The sequence below is a fragment of the Scardinius erythrophthalmus genome (assembly GCF_964197995.2).
Source record: "Scardinius erythrophthalmus genome assembly, chromosome: 18".
Classification (NCBI taxonomy): Eukaryota; Metazoa; Chordata; class Actinopteri; order Cypriniformes; family Leuciscidae; genus Scardinius; species Scardinius erythrophthalmus.
In genome coordinates this window covers 34,815,172-34,832,892 of record NC_138238.1, presented here as the reverse complement: position 1 = coordinate 34,832,892, position 17,721 = coordinate 34,815,172, and the positions used below count along the sequence as shown (strand labels likewise).

At 41.3% G+C, this 17,721-nt stretch overlaps 1 protein-coding gene across 1 annotated transcript in view; it reads left to right on the top strand.

Moving 5' to 3' along the window:
- scn4aa (sodium channel, voltage-gated, type IV, alpha, a) overlaps positions 1-17,721 on the top strand; it is a 51,929-nt gene that overhangs the window by 19,901 nt on the left and 14,307 nt on the right. The window contains exons 5-15 of the mRNA XM_081392604.1: positions 6-134; positions 1,101-1,192; positions 1,454-1,708; positions 2,583-2,646; positions 2,790-2,931; positions 3,018-3,212; positions 3,394-3,552; positions 12,251-12,395; positions 13,449-13,687; positions 14,606-14,779; positions 14,964-15,320. Of these exons, the coding sequence (XP_081248730.1) occupies positions 6-134; positions 1,101-1,192; positions 1,454-1,708; positions 2,583-2,646; positions 2,790-2,931; positions 3,018-3,212; positions 3,394-3,552; positions 12,251-12,395; positions 13,449-13,687; positions 14,606-14,779; positions 14,964-15,320 (1,951 nt within the window). The remainder of the gene's footprint in view (positions 1-5; positions 135-1,100; positions 1,193-1,453; positions 1,709-2,582; positions 2,647-2,789; positions 2,932-3,017; positions 3,213-3,393; positions 3,553-12,250; positions 12,396-13,448; positions 13,688-14,605; positions 14,780-14,963; positions 15,321-17,721) is intronic.

The window sequence follows — 17,721 nt, the reverse complement described above, 5'->3', positions numbered from 1 at the left end:
TGCAGGTATGTTTTTACTGGTATCTATACCTTTGAAGCAACAATCAAAGTTTTGTCACGAGGCTTCTGCGTGGGACCTTTCACATTCCTTCGTGATCCATGGAACTGGCTTGATTTCATGGTGATTAGCATGGCGTGAGTATTTCAATACACACACATATATAGGCCTATGATTGAAACACACACACACACACACACACACACACACACATACAACTGATATTAAGAACGTTTCTTTGATCTAATGTTTTGCAATGAATCTTTCAGACACCTTCTCAGTGACTGTCAGCTAATGCTTCCACTTGGCCACATTGGTTGACAGTTCTAAATATAAAACATATAAAAACCAATCACTTTCCACTGCCAGGAACAGCTAACACAAAGAAAAGATTGGAGGAATAATCTCTTTAAATCTTGAAATTGTCATTCTAAACCAGTACAACTTTCTTTATACTAATATTTATTTATACTGTGGAATACAAAATATGGGTGCCACTTCATTTTACAGTCCAGTTTCACATGTACATACTATGTACTTACAATACAATAACTGGGTTATAACTAGGTACTAACCCTGAACCTATCAGTAAACCTAACCTTAACCCATGTAGTCACCTTATATTATCAGTGCTTTCTTTGGTAACCACACTGTAAGTACAGTATACATTCTGTAAAATAATGTTTAACCAAAATATGAGATGCTGAAGCCTGTTGATTGCTTTTTTCTATGAAAAAAAACTCCCTTTATTTTAAGGTGACATAGTTAGTTACATTGTACTTACTCAAATAAGTACTGAGTAATATTAATTAACTAGATGTACTTACTATAAAGTTACGGTTAGGGTTTGGTTTGGGTTAGTTACTTGTAATTATGCATAATTTACTGTTATTACTATAGTAAGTTCATGTAAATTCACTGTAAATACATCACCTAAAATAAAGTGTTACAAAAAAAAAATTCTTGGACTACAAAAGGATGCAAAAGCACCATATAAATATCAGTATTAAAAGTGGGTCATGTTTTCTTTATTTCAATCATATTGTAGCTGGTGTTGTCTGTTGTGGCTATTTGACACTGATTTGTGGTTTGATTGTTTCTAGGTACGTCACAGAGTTTGTAGACCTTGGTAATGTGTCAGCACTGAGGACGTTTCGTGTTCTTCGAGCTCTCAAAACAATCACAGTTATCCCTGGTATGTAATAATTGTATGTAATGCTACAGTTCTTTAAAAGGCACACACAAATGGAAAAGCACGAAACCACACAAGCACAAATGTTTTCAATGGTATTTTCTTTAATGTCTTTGGATGCAACTACATTTATTTACAGTTTTGATTTTATGATAACACGTTTGCATTGTTTTTTTCCACCCTATGTCTGAAAAATGCATAACGTACACCAAAAAAGAATTGTTAATTTGTTTCAATCTCTCCTTGTACGTACTTTCCGCTCAGGTTTGAAAACCATTGTCGGGGCTTTGATTCAGTCAGTCAAGAAGATGGTAGACGTAATGATTTTGACCGTCTTTGCACTGGCTGTATTTGCCCTCATTGGCCTGCAGCTGTTCATGGGAAATCTACGTCATAAGTGCATCCGTTGGCCCATTCCCAACAGCACCATCTTTGATGTCGACAACTCCACCATGGTCAATGACACCACCCTCAACGTCACAGATACTTTCGATTTCAAGGCATACATAGACAATGAAGGTGAATGCAGGTCAAGGTTATTAAATATTTCCAATTTTAAGCTATGTCATTGCATAGTTAGTGCTACAATTAGTACTAGCAGTACTTGTAATTCCAGGACAATAATAATGATAATAATAATTTTGTAAATGAAAAGTATTAGAATGGTTTTGGCATCAATTTTTTACAGCTGTGTTGTGCTGTTTTTATTTGAATTTGAGCTGTGTTTTGTGACAAAATGTGTGAAATGTTAGTTAAATATAATGATTCTTTTTATAAGTCACTGTTTTTTTTAAATCCTACAATGAAAATGTAAATGTATTGTCTGCTATAAACTTTTAGTGCGTTCAAGTCCTCCTGGCAAGTTTGTATTTACGAGTTGGGAAGTCGTGTTTACGACGTCAGGTGCGTTCAAGATATACTTTCGTCAGAGCAAGGTGGTGGTGTACCTTCTCTTAATTAACTACACTAAAATACAGCAAGGTTTTTAAACTTTACATTCAGGATTACTGTCAATATCCATCAGTCTCAAATTGTAAAAAAATGTTTAGGAGGGTGCATGACGAATCATTTTGACACATGAATTGGCACTTCCAGTCTAGATCTTAAACTCATTGAAAGTCTTTGGGATGTGCTGGAGGAGTCTTTACAGAGTGCTGGACTCTTGCATTGTCAATACAAGATCTCCACCAAAAATGTATGCACCTCTTGATGGAAATAACATCACAACAGTCAAGCAGTCTGAGGCCTAAATAAAATCCCAAGCTTCCCTCTCGTATTTTCAACTTTGTGGTGGTGTTCATGTGCATTCAACTCGTAAATACGATCTTTTCGACATGACTTGAACGTACCAATTTGTCTACTATAAAATTGGTATACTTGTTTTACTTTTCAGAAAACCAATACTTTCTGGAAGAAAGTTTAGATGCTTTAATATGTGGTAACAGCTCTGATGCTGGGTAAGTTTGCTTTCATTCCTATTTAGCAGTAATTAAAAATGCTTTAATTTCTGATAGCAAATTGTAATGTCACATAAAGGCAATACAGATTTATGTATGAAAAGATAAAAATGAATGACATTTGTTGTCTGGTGTTTTTATAGGAGGTGTCCAGAAGGATACACATGTATGAAGGCTGGGCGAAACCCAAATTATGGCTACACCAGCTATGACAACTTTGGCTGGGCCTTTCTCGCCCTCTTCAGAGTCATGACTCAGGACTATTGGGAGAATCTCTTCCAGTTGGTCTGTTAACTACACTAGTTGTTTTTATGTGTGTTCATCTGGAATAGTGTAAGCAAATTAAATTCCATCTTTTCCATCTTGTTTAGACCCTTCGTGCTGCTGGGAAGACCTACATGATCTTCTTTGTGGTGGTCATCTTCTTGGGCTCTTTCTACCTCATCAATCTGATCTTGGCTGTGGTTGCGATGGCATATGATGAGCAGAATGCGGCCACCTTGGCTGAGGCCATTGAGAAAGAAGAGAAGTTTCAAAGATTGCTAGAGCAGCTCAGGAACCAAGAGGTCAGGTGACTACCATATGATTTCACATTGAAATATGGTTACATTATTTAAAATGAACAGATTCAATTGATAGTGTAATGCATATCAAAACTGCAAAACACTCATTATTTATTGATTTATATTGATACACATCACACTGATATATTGTTATATAATGATTTATTTATATCACAAATTACAGGTAGGCAGTAAAGCATCTCTGGCCAGCCAGACAACTCGAAGTCGAGCGTCAAACAGGACAGGTTCCCTGCACAGTCTTGATGGTGATGATGCCATAAAGGACTGTAATGGCCGGATTGTGCCTCGCCTTGTCATCAACAGAGTCTCCTCTGACAGAGAGGTGATGTAAAACTTTCAGATCAGGAGCATTTTAACAATATGTTTAGCATTATTATTTTGGGGAATCTGTAATACTTGAGTTCTGTTAAAACCAAGTTCTTTTACTCAGTAAAATTTACATTGTAAAAATAATACTTTTTACTCTATAACAATTTCAAGTAGACTTAAAAGTACAAAATATTTGAGCTGCACGATTAATCATTAACAGATCGCAATCTCACCCATGTCATCTCATTCCTAAATGACAGTGATTCACCTGTGTCTATTAAACCTTTGGCAAAATCACACCGGAACATTCAAACTTTTCAACCACACAGTATTGTTATTGCTGTGTTACCAGTATTCTTATCATCACAGAAGTCCTGAGATAAAAGTTTATAGTTCAGATGTCTACAGAAGTGATCAAAATAGAGCAAATTACCTTTTGAAAGTAACTTGGCACTTCAAATAACAATTATACCACCAGGTGGCAACAATTGACTGTTAAAAAATGGATCTGTCATTGAATCATTCATTCAAAAAAGATTCGTTCAAAAACGCTGATTTATCCAGCAATGAAACAACTGAAGTATTTATGAGTGAGTCATTGATTAAAAAAAAAGATTAATTAAACATTTTAAAAAGACTGCAGCAATTAACATTTTGTCAAAACCTCTAGTAAATTACGTTATTTTGTTATACGTTTGTCTCTGTATGACAAAAAAAAAAAAAAGTTCTCAATTTATCCAGAATCGTGCAGCTTTACAAAGTACGTGTCATATGACTTAAATTGTTTCTCAATTATTTAAAAATAAATATAGTATTTTGTGACTGAAAAATAAGGATGAGTAAATGATGACAGAGCGTACATTTTTGGGTGTGTAGTAATGTGTTTTTGTAATAACCATCGATGTAGAAGGATGAACTTGAGTCATGAACATGAAAGTGTGAACACGGTTCATGATTAGTCTTGATTATTAGTCTAAAAATCACTATATTCAAATGTCAAACCACTGTATAATCATCTACTGAGAATATTTGATCAAAATATTCAGCTAATAGGTTACAGGATATTGGTTTACTTTAACATCTGCTGTGTTGTAGAGTTTTACGTGGTCAGAACACTGAGAAAATAGTAATTTAATTGAAAATATACATTTTTGCATACGCCTCTTGTTTTCCAAAGTTTCAGCTTTTAAAAACTTAAGCACAATTAAACGTAGATACTATTTTACCATTACTCAAGTATTTTTTGGTAGATACACAGAATTTTAATTTGACTAAATTTTTTGACAGTAGGCTATATGTACTTTAACGAAAGTACAATTTACACCCCTGATTACTGTACTATTTATACACAATGTCATGGGCTATGTTCCATTCAGCTTAAACACTCCCAAGAAACTCCAGGACACAGTTGATTCATTTCCATGAAGTTTACTGGGAATTTTGTGAAACTGCAATACAGTACAATGAGATGTCTATATTATTAATCAAACTCAAATACACAATAACAGTGTAAGTAGCACCACTTAGCTAACATAGCAGTGTAGCCTATATGATAAACACAATCAAGCTAGTAGAAACAACCAGCAGCAATAAACAAACTAATTTAACCGTCTCAATAATCTTACTAACTTAAAAGTAAGCAGTAACCAAATATTACACGATGAGAAATACTTACAGACGTTGCCTTAGCAAAAAGGAAGAAGGAAAAGCGATCGACTCAGAACGACTGATAGAGCTCACACATTCCTGTAGCTGATTACCGCATGGCAATTTTACTTCCTATTTCCCAACATGCACTAGTACTAAGTTACTATGGTTACAAGATAAACAAACCACACTGAACTGCTGAAACAAACACATTTTCAAGTGGCATGACACTCCCCGCTTGGGGTCTTTAAAGAGCCCACATTAATTAACAGAATCAGTCTTTGGAGAGAGAAGCAGAACCACTTCTTTAATGGGCCGAGAAAAAGCCTTTCTGGTTCCATCCTTGACGACTTCCACTTGAACCTTCCGGACCAATCCATCTTCTCCTGGAAAGGTTTTTGTGATGATGCCCGTAGGCCATTGATTTCTCTTTGCCTGATTGTCTTTCAAGAGAACTATGTCTCCTTCCTGGAGGTTCTGCCTTTTTCCTTGCCATTTGTGCCGAAGCTGCAATGTTTTGAGGTATTCATGTTTCCACCTGTTCCAAAACATGTCTGCTAGGCCCTGAACCCGCTTCCATTCCTCTCTGATGAGATGCGCTTCCTCAAAGCTTCCTGACGGAGGAGGAGGAGCAGATCCTGTCTTGAGAGTCAGGAGCATTGCTGGGGTGAGGATGACAGGCGATTCCGGATCCGATGATACTGGGATGAGCGGTCTAGCATTCATGATTGCAGCTACCTCAGCCATAAGTGTGGTCAGAACTTCATGTGTAAGGTGAGACCTCCTCTGCTCAAGCAGCATGCAGTCCAAAATACGGCGGGCAATGCCAATCATGCGTTCCCAGGCGCCACCCATATGAGACGCGTGGGGCGGGTTGAATACCCAGGTGCAGATCTGTGTGTCCAGGTACTCTTCCACACTGTTGAAGCCTGGATTAGTCTTGTCCATCTCCAGCTCACGAGAGGCGCCGACGAAGTTAGTTCCGCAGTCAGAGCGAATCTGCTTTGCAGGGCCCCTGACTGCAAAGAGCCTCCTCAAGGCATTGATAAAGCTGCTGGTACTCATTGCTTCAATTACCTCGATGTGAACTGCCCTTGAGCACATGCATGAGAACATCACAGCCCATCGTTTAGAGTTGGAGACTCCTCCTCTTGTGCGGCGTGAGACAATGTCCCATGGTCCAAAGACGTCGACACCTACGTAGGTGAAAGGAGGTGCTACTTGTAGCCGTTCTGCCGGCAGAGCTGCCATCTGCTGATGTTCAGTCTTCCCCCTCAGCCTTCTACAAGTGACACATCTGTGAAGCAGACTGCTGATGCAGCGTTTAGCTCCTACCAGCCAGAACCCTGCCGCTCGAATGGCACCTTCGGTCAGATGTCTTCCTTGGTGTTTCACTGCTTCATGATAGTGAGACACAAGCAGGGTTGCGAGATGATGTCGGCCAGGAATGATGATGGGATGAGCCTCGTCCGTGCTCAGATCTGACTTTCCAATCCGACCTCCCACTCTAAGAAGTTGATCGTGGTCTATGATGGGGTGCAATTTCCACAGGCTGCTGGAAGATGGGATGTTGGATCCTGAGTTGATACACTTAAGTTCCTCTGCATAGCACTCATTCTGGACACTCTTCACAATGCACACTTTGGCCCTTAGCAACTCTTCCTCTGTAGAGCGACAGATGTGCCAGCCCTGACATTCATTCTGGGTGCAGTGGGCAAAGGAACGAGCCCCGTGGATGAGGTGCGCTATGGCCGTGAGGAGAGTGCTGAACTTGGAGAAGCGTTCAAAGCGTTGTGGGTGCACCACATCTCTGGTAACATGTGTGAGACTTGTCACCACCTGAGGACGCACTTCAGAGTCAGTGTCAGGGTCAATAAGGTTATAAGTCTCTTGAAGCTCAGGTGAATACGAAGATGCATCATGGAGAAAGGCTGGTCCTTTGAGCCAAGTTGTGCTGCTAAGCAAAGCTGGTGTCACAGTTCTTGACCCAATGTCAGCTGGGTTGAGGTGCGTTGGGACGTACTTCCACTGACCAGAACAAGGTGATTGATGGATTCGTTGGATCCTGTTGTGTACATAGACATAGAATCTCCTTGTCTGGTTCTGGATGTACCCTAATACAACCTTGCTATCTGTGTAGTAGGTGATGTTGTCGAATGTTGTGTCCATCTCTGTGACTACCATCTCGGCGATCTCAATGGCGAGTACAGCCGCACAGAGCTCAAGTCTAGGGATAGTTAAACCAGGTTGGGGGGCCAACTTTGCCTTCCCGAAGACGAAGCCAATCTCAGTCTGTTCTTGGTGGCTTGTCACCTTTATGTAGGCAACGGCTGCTATAGCCTTGACTGATGCGTCTGCAAAGACACAGAGCTCTCTTCTTAGCGCACCTGCGGTGGAGAAGGATGTATAAGGGCGTGGTATCTGGAGCCCCTCTAGGTCTTGGAGTGACTGTTTCCATCTAGTCCACTCAATCTCCATGTCTTTGGGAAGAGGTGAGTCCCAGTCCTCTGATTGCGTGGTGAGTTCCCTGAGTATCAGTCTTCCATGAACCGTGATGGGTGCAAGGAACCCTAGAGGATCGTAGAGGCTGTTCACGGTTGAGAGTACCCCTCTGCGAGTGAATGGCTTCTGATCATCTTTGATTTGAAACATGAAGGTGTCTGTGCGCATGTTCCAGAACAATCCAAGGCTACGTTGAATGGGCAGATCATCAACAAAGAGATCTAGGTTGTTGACGTCCTTGGTGCGATCTTCGGTTGGAAATGCTTCGATGACTGCCAGTCGATTTGAAGCAATTTTGTGCAGCCTGAGGTTAGAAGCTGCAAGCATCTTCTGTGCTCGCCCGAGGACGCTGATGGCCTCTTCCTCTGTGCCGAAGGACTTTAAAGCGTCGTCAACGTAGAACTCGCGGTCGATGAATCTTCTTGCATCACTGCCATAGTCGGCTTCTGCTTCCTTAGCTGCCCGTCGCAGACCATACACTGCAACGGCAGGCGAGGGACTGTTCCCAAAGAGGTGAACTCGCATTCTATAGTCCACTATGTCGGAGGTAGGGTCGTTGTTTCTATACCACAGGAAGCGGAGAAAATCGCGGTGGTCCTCCTTAACGACAAAGCAGTGGAACATGTGCTCGATGTCGGCGGTGATCGCCACCTGTTCCTTCCTGAACCTCATAAGAACACCTAGAAGGCTATTATTAAGGTCGGGCCCAGTGAGCAAAACATCGTTGAGTGACACTCCTTCACATGACGCGCTGCTGTCGAAAACCACACGGATTTTATCTGGCTTCCTAGGATGGTACACACCGAACAGGGGCAGGTACCAGCACTCTTGTCCAGGCTGCACTGGCGGGGCAACTTCTGCATGTGCCTTCTTAAGCATCCTCTCCATAAACTCTAGGAAATCGCCTTTCATCTGTGGTCGTTTTTCCAATGAGCGCCGGAGTGAGACAAGACGGTCGAAAGCCTGTTTCCTGTTGTTAGGCAGCCGCTGTCTTGGCGACCGGAAGGGTAAAGGTGCAACCCAACTTTTGGATCTGTCCTGATAGCACTCAGCTTCCATTATCTTCAGAAACTCTAGATCCTCCATGGATGGAGCGAGTCTGTGGTCGTCGGGAGTACGAGCGAAGACAGTCTGCCCCAGGCAGTCTCCACTGAGCATCATTAAGCCACAGGTGGAGGTTGGTGCAGGATGATGCTGAGTTTTAGGCACTTGACCAAATACCTCTTTCACTCTGATCTGGTTGTTGCATGGCTGAAGATAACTCGTACGACCGTTCTCTAAGATGGCTGTTTTGTAACTCCTCACTTCAAGTGGTCTGTGGGCACCTCCAAGACACACATCGCCGACGACAACCCATCCTAGGTCAAGCCTTTGAGCAAACGGTGCATCTCCTGGGCCACTTATCTGTTCTCGGACCTTGTGTGCCTGTAAGATGTCTCTACCCAGTAAGAGGAGTATTTTGGCGTCTGGATCCAGAGGCGGAATCTTGTCGGCGATGCGCTTCAGGTGGGCATGATGGTAGGCTACTTCCGGCGTAGGAATCTCGGAGCGAACGTTAGGGATTTGGTTGCACTCGAGGAGTGTAGGCAGAGGAATGCTCAATTTCTTGTCCACCGGCTCCACAGTGTATCCGCTGGCTCTCCTCCCCGCTGTCTCTGAACGCCCCGCACAGGTCTTGAGAGTATATGAGTAGGAGCTTCCGGAGATCTTAAAAACCTCGAAGAACTCCGACCGCGCCAGGGAGCGATTGCTCTGCTCGTCCAGTATGGCGTACATTCTCTTGGACTCCTCCCTGCATCCATTTGGGAACACGCTGACGAGACAGATCTTAGCACATGCTCTGGCACTCAATCCTTCACCACATACTTGAGTGCACGTCGACTTGACCTCCTGGATGTCTGCTCTGTCCTCCTCGCCGCCGTCCTCTGAAGTGGAAGGGGACGACTTAGATTTCCAGGTAGGTGGGCAGGGGTGGAGCGCTGTCACATGAGCAGTGCTCTCACACTCTGTACATTTTAACTCAGCAGTGCAGTTCTTTGCAAGATGCTCTGTGGAGGAGCAACAGCGAAAGCAGATGTAATGCTCTTTCAAAAGCTGTTTGCGATCGTTTATGCTCTTCTCACGGAAGCCTCTGCATTTCCTCAGAGGGTGGGGCTTTTTATGCAAAGGGCAGTATTTATTTGGATCAATTCGTTCCATACTTTCTCTGCACTCGGCCTTAGCAGTTCCTGAGACCTGCGTCTTGTGAACATAAACCGATGTCTTTATGGGCCTCTCCCATTTACTCTTTCTCTCTGCTGGAGCTTGCGTGAAGAGGTTAAAGCTTGGATCAATGCGAGCCCTTGCCTCCATGGCGATGAAGTTTACAAACACGGAGAAGGGTGGGAAGCTAACGAAATGTTCCTGTTTGTATCTGGTACCAAAGTAAAGCCACTTTTCTTGCATGTTGTATGGGAGTTTCTCAATGATAGGCTTAATTCCTCTGGAGGTATCCAAGTATGACAAGCCTGCAAGGTAGCCGTCTTCCTTGGCAGCTTGTAGCTCTGACAACAGGTCGGCTAGATCCCTGAGTCTCTGTGGATCCTTTGTTGTGACTTTTGGAAAGTTTTCTAGTTTGTTGAACAGAGCCTGCTCGACGGCCTCTGGCGAGCCATATATTTCGTCGAGGCGCCCCCATGCCATGTTCAGTCCAGTCGCTGGATCCTTAATGTTGACTGTTTTTATCCTTTTTACTTGTTCTGCTGACTCTTTTCCCAGATACTTGGTGAGGAGGTCGAGTTCTCCTGCAGCAGACAAGTCTAGATCGGCGATAGCGTTCAGGAACGATGTTTTCCAGGCCCAATAGTTCATTGGCTGGTCATCATATGTGGTGATGCCTGAAGTCACCAGGCGGCTGCGAGCCAGGTATTTGATGAGGTCTCCAGTGGACGTAGAATGGTCATAGCTACCTCCATAAGGCGTCCTGTGAGCAGGCGGGTGCACAGGAGATGAGGAATCCTGCTTGATGTTCTGTTGCGGACGATTCCCACCAAGCTGAGGAGCTGGAGAGGAGTTGAGAGGCTGCTTGAAGCTTTGTTGTGGCAGTGCCCCACTGCTCTGAGGAACTTGGTGTGGCATAATGTCAGCGGAAGCAGCAGCTTGGGTTTTACTTGCATTGAGTGGGTGGAGTGTTGAAGGAATAACATTGGTTGGTTGGTGGTGTGGAGGATGAAGCGTTGGCGAAGCATAGTCACTCCCTCTTCTGACAGATAGACCCCTGCTGCATAGGCTGGCTTGTGTTGACACATAGGCGGCGACGAGCTGGTCTTTGACCGATTGGGGGACTGGGCTGTTAGCCTTACTGCATACTTCAAAGCCCATATCTTGCAAACCAGCCACGAGAGCATTTGCCTCTGCAATGGCAGCATCCTTTTCTTTTTCTTCATTTAATGCATCAAGATTAGCTTGAACTCGTGCCTGCTCCACTTTAAGTTCAATTTCTTTTAGCACATGTACCGCTCTAGCTTGCGCTGCTTCAGCCTTTGCCTTTGCCATGGCGACGGCCATGCTAATCTTCGAGCTGGACGATGTACCAGATGAGCGACTGCTTCTTGAGCGCACAGTCTCAGACTAGTTATCTCCATTTCCTTTTTTATTGTTGCTACGTTGTGACATTGTGACTCGCCGCGTTTTCAATATCAGGAGAAGGAAGCTAGTATGTAGCTGACAGGGAGCTGTAGCGTTAGCCGCTTATCTCTTGGTATTGAGTTGCTCTGTAGGATGGCAATCCTTGTGTCCCTCGTTAGCTGTGATGCCGTCTTTTCACTGTCATGGGCTATGTTCCATTCAGCTTAAACACTCCCAAGAAACTCCAGGACACAGTTGATTCATTTCCATGAAGTTTACTGGGAATTTTGTGAAACTGCAATACAGTACAATGAGATGTCTATATTATTAATCAAACTCAAATACACAATAACAGTGTAAGTAGCACCACTTAGCTAACATAGCAGTGTAGCCTATATGATAAACACAATCAAGCTAGTAGAAACAACCAGCAGCAATAAACAAACTAATTTAACCGTCTCAATAATCTTACTAACTTAAAAGTAAGCAGTAACCAAATATTACACTATGAGAAATACTTACAGACGTTGCCTTAGCAAAAAGGAAGAAGGAAAAGCGATCGACTCAGAACGACTGATAGAGCTCACACATTCCTGTAGCTGATTACCGCATGGCAATTTTACTTCCTATTTCCCAACATGCACTAGTACTAAGTTACTATGGTTACAAGATAAACAAACCACACTGAACTGCTGAAACAAACACATTTTCAAGCGGCATGACACACAACCAGTCAAAAGTTTCAACATACTGTATGTTTCGTATGATCTTAATGACGTTTTGATGCATGCCATCATGCTTATTGTACAGCAATAACTGAAAGGTAAATAGAAGTCTATTTTCACGTAATTTAGAAATAGTTCATTAGAAAATTAGAATCTCTTCACTCTAGATTGTTGAAAAAGCTTTTATTTGACATCCGTTTTGACATTCATACTGTTTCATTTATCCTCCAGTTATCACAAGAGAAATTCACAAGAGATCCTCCTGAAGAGGATGACAGGTCCATGAGCTCCAAACACAGCATGCAGTTCCTGGACCAGCCGAAACTCTCCAAGAGAACAGCTAGTGCCATCAGTGTGCTCACGGCCACAATGGAGGGTACTAGCTTGAAGAAACACCTTGAGAGTTTATTACCTGCAAATTAAAAGAATGTTCCTTCGGATACCTCATTAAGTAGCTATTGTCACTGAGGAGCATGTCTAGAAGCCTTTAGAGTTTTTCCATTTATTGTGCTTCTCCAGATGTCCCAGAATGTCAGGGCTTTATGTTGAACATCAAGTGGTGTCCCAACACAGTACCAAAATGGTTTGTTATACAAAAGAAAACAAAAATGTTATTAATATTACCATCACTGCACAGGCTCAACAAATTAATACATTTATAACCATGAAATTAATTTTTGTTTTGTTTTTGGAAGGAATGATTTGCAAGACATTCTGTAATGATCTGGTTAAAACATCGAAGACATGCTAAATACCCACAGGCATTTTCTATGGGCTTCATTTATAAAATGTTGGGTAGAAACTGTCCTACTTTTGATCTTACGATTATTTCTTCAATGAAAAAACCTCTCTTAAAGATGTGAATCGTAAATTACTTTGAAATTGTGCGCAGCTGAATGATTTCAGATCTCCGGCTTGTAAACGGCGCCTAATTAATGTCATTAACATTAAGTTAAGATACCTGCAGTACTCCGACTCTCTGGCACAAGGAAAAGTGCTTTGTGTCTGCTTAGACACTGACATTGGTGTGGATTTTAGCGTATGCTCAGAATTGAATTTAGAGTGTGCGTATGCTAAAATGCATACACTTTTTATAAATGAGGCCCTATGTTCTTGAATTTTAATATAAAGTGCAGTTTTCTAGATTAGTGTGCCATGGTGTGACAGAACTGTTTTAGTGTGTCTATTGTCTGGAGCTAGAGATTTATACCAAGCAAAGGTCACATTATGTGTAGAGAAAATTCCTGTTAACTTAATCAGAGTGGTGCTAATCTTTGGGCTATTTCAGAGCCATGGACTGACTTTAGACTGGCAGAGCTTGTTGCTGTCACTCTTCTGGTGTTCATTCATTGCTCTTAATGCGATTACCGCTCACTGTAAACGAAAAAACGTTTTCAATATCTCTTTCTCTATTTCTTTGTCTCCCCAGATTTTGAAGATGCTCAGAGGCCTTGTCCCCCAGGCTGGTATAAATTCGCTGATATTTTCCTTAAATGGGACTGCTGGGCTCCCTGGATCATCTTTAAGAACTGGGTTCATTTTGTAGTGATGGACCCATTTGTCGATCTAGGTATCACCATCTGCATTGTGCTCAACACTCTTTTCATGGCCATGGAGCACTACCCCATGAGTCCGGATTTCGAACATGTTCTCTCAGTGGGCAACTTGGTTAGTGTTACATCAATACTTCTGGATTACTGTCAAAACTCTGTAGAAATATTAATCTTGAGAATTTACCTGGCTGAAAATCTATGCATTCTGTATGTCAGATAGAGCATATATCAGTTGTGTTTTGGATGCTGGTCCCTATGCTGATGTCCCTACCAGTCATCTTAACTAGCTTAACCAGGGCCATGCTGGTTGACCAGCATTTTTTTGCAGCTTGAACTAGCATGGAACCTTAAATCAATAAGATCAGAAGATCAGAATCACTGTGAACAGAAACGGTAATAGGTTGAATGTGTGTATCTTCCCTTTCTGGGCCTGCCTGAGAAATCAGACATCTTTGCAGACAAAAGCTTTCCTATTTTAGTAAAGTCATTAGCATCAGGACAAAGCAACTGTTAATAACAGCAAAGCATGATTATCAGGTCATTCATTTTGGTCATTAATTGTATTAAAGTGATACTCTGCCCCAAAATGAAAATTCTCTCATCCTTTACTCACCCTCATGTCATCCCATTGTTGACAGTTTACCTGAAGCGATTGTTTATTGTTTAAAAAGTTTAAAATCATTAATTTAATATAATTTCGTGGCATGAGGTTGATTAAATGATAAGATAACTTTTCATTTTTGGGTGGAGTATCCCTTTAAATGTACACTATATAACTTTTTTGTTCAAAATGTATGTATATAATGAGCGAGTCCATCTTGAATCCATCCTGAATGACTGTACGCCTATAATAAGTGTTTCTATTCAGACTATTTTAGACCGAGTGGGACAACAACCGTAGTACCTGACTCGTCATATACATGTAGTTTTATTTATTAACCGCTAGAGCACCAAGAGCTACATAGTGTACCTTGAAATTGACCCTTTATGTTTCCGTTCTTATCTCACACAAGATTAAACCTTATTCTTCAAGGTATTTACAGGAATCTTCACAGCTGAAATGGTGTTCAAGCTTATTGCTTTGGACCCCTACTACTACTTCCAGGTGGGCTGGAACATTTTTGACAGCATCATTGTCACACTCAGTCTGGTAGAGTTGGGACTGGCCAATGTTCAGGGATTGTCCGTTCTCAGGTCCTTCCGTTTGGTAAGTCTGAATCTCAACCCCTCGATCTGTTTCATTATTTTATGGTTTGTGTGATTGATATCCTCTGTTAAAATTCATGAAATACTCCAACCCCACATAAAAACGGTGTGTGGTTTAACTTTGTATGTAATTGTGTCCCTATGTGTATGTTTGTGCCCATCTCTGACGGATATGCTGGAAGTAGCTACGTGTCTTCAAACTCGCTAAATCTTGGCCCACCCTTAGCATGCTGATCAAGATCATCGGCAACTCAGTTGGTGCCCTGGGGAACCTAACGCTTGTCCTGGCCATCATCGTCTTCATCTTCGCCGTGGTGGGCATGCAGCTCTTTGGCAAGAGCTACAAGGACTGTGTTTGTAAGATTTCTCAGGACTGCGAGCTTCCACGCTGGCACATGAACGACTTCTTCCACTCTTTTCTCATCGTCTTCCGGATCTTGTGTGGAGAGTGGATCGAGACCATGTGGGACTGCATGGAGGTGGCGGGAGCAAACATGTGTTTGATAGTCTTCATGATGGTCATGGTCATTGGAAACCTAGTGGTAAGTGAAGCGGAGATTGTACAAACATGATAAGAATCAATTCTGGCAGAACATTTTTGGCGAATCATCATTTAGAAGTGTTCTGTAAAAAGACAGCAGCGTATCTCTGACATTGCATGTGCAAGAAAGCTTTCAGTACAGCACTGCTCTGGTATGTAACTATTTTCCTTTGCACTGAGAGGGAACATCATTATTATTATTATTACATATGCTGCCACTGCTAAGCTGTTAATCTTTATAACTGTTAGCCTGAAGCTGTCCTGATCTGAAGCTTTAACATAGCAACCAAGCCAAACCCAAAGGATTTTCAGCACAGCTGATGGCAGTCCGGCTGTTGTTGACATTCAGGTGGCACAGCAGTTAGCATCTGATTCCTCTGTGTAACCAGGTGTTAATAAGTCATAACATTTCAACTTTCATATGTAGGGCAACCTGTAATGTACAACCATTTGCTGAATTTCAATGGAAAACATTCTTTAAATGTCTCTTAAATGAGAAATAAATGCTGAAATCAGATTTATTTATTATAATGTTTAATTAGGGTTATTTTCAAGATTTTCTTACCTAGAAAAAAAGGATTTTCTTACCTAGTATTTTTATCTTGTTTTCCAGTACAAATACCTAAATATTTTTAAATCCAGATACATTTACTTGAGAAGGAATACGCCGTAAGATATTAAGTCTTGTTTTCTGACAAATGTATTAAAATGAAGTGAGTTTATGCTTAAAAAAAAGAAGAAAAAAAAACCTCTGTCAATGGAATAGGAAACATAATCTTGTTTTCCCATTAAATTAAGTTTATTTTCTTACCCTACGGACATTTTTTTTTCTTAATTTAAGCATAAACTCACTTTATTGTGATACATTTTGCATCTCAAATAAAATGTATCTTGATTTAAGAATGATTAGATAAATGTTGTCCGGTAAACCAGACAAAAATACTGAGTAAGAAACCACTAAGCCAAAGGCTGTGTTCCCTATACCCTTAAACAGGGCACTATTTGAGGGGACAGCCATCTGGGGTAGTGGTGTCCGAAACTATAGTGAACATTATTGAGTGCACTCACTCAATCCCATAATGCACCACAACTGAATCATCCATCCATTTTGCAAACGCTGCTCCATTGTGGGTACAACGATATATATTACAGGTATAAATTCCTTTTTAATTGATTAATAAAGTGTTTAATTAAGGTTGTTTAGACATGGAAGGTTGTTTTATGCCCTTCCCTCGCTAACGTCATGAGTGCACACTACTGGTGGAACCCTTGCAATGTGTTTAAATGGAACGCCCTTAAGCCCTTGATCACTTGGAATCCGCAATGGAGCTTATTTACAGTATTTTCCGTATATTTCCTTTTTTTCCTTTTATGCACCATTCTATAGGCCTGTGTGTGTGCTTGGGCTGTTGGAGACAATATAAAAAATTACACAAACGAAAATGATAACAATACAATAAACTAAAACTGTGTAAAGCTTAAGGTAGCTAGAAGAATTATGCAGTTATCAAAAAAACTCCAATATCATACACTAGAGTTGTGTGGGATGGAGAAAATTAAACGCAATCTGCTGTGACGTCAAAATCGTGTTGCGTTGTTGTCTATGAATCTGCCTGTATAGTGAACATATTGAGTTGACTCGCTCCTTTGGTCAAAATCGAGGGGTTGAGGGGATGTTCAAAATAAACTTCCCTCAAGGGGAAGTGCTTAAGGAAGTTTGCAAGTGTATGTCTAAAAGTGGAGTTAGATGTAGCCCTAACCAGAGTTCAAGATAAATCTTCTCATTACTAATGGAGCTGCCAGTTTGCTGAGTTTCAAATGATTATTAAACAGAATTACAGCAAGCACAAACTATGCAAAAACAGCAGCCCTTCCAGCGCACTCAGTGTCTGAATCCGCTCGCTCGTTTTCATTCACTCCTTCAAGTGGACTATATTAATAGAGTAATGTAGGAAACAGTGAATGAGAGTATTGTGGATGTTTTTGAACACAGCTTAAGACTGAGCATTAATTACAAAATTGAAGGACATGAACAAAACCCAATGTTACACATGCATGTTGACGTCACAGTATGGTATATTTTAAACTATATCTGCATACATACAGTACATTCTCATAAAGCGATTCACACTAGCTAATCTGCTTGATTGCTCACGTCATCACAACATGTAAACTATATTATCGCCCAGCTCTACATTCACATAACATTTAACAGACACTTTTATCCACAATAACTTACAAAAGAGGAAAAACAATCAAAGCAATTTATCCAACAAAAGGGCAACAATAGAATAAGTGCTGAGTTAATTCTCTCTTAGTTTAGCACAGGTCATGCAGCAAGGATTTGTTTAAGGTGAAGGTACAGTAGTGTGTTCGTTTTAATGGGTCAAGTGTTCACGAAA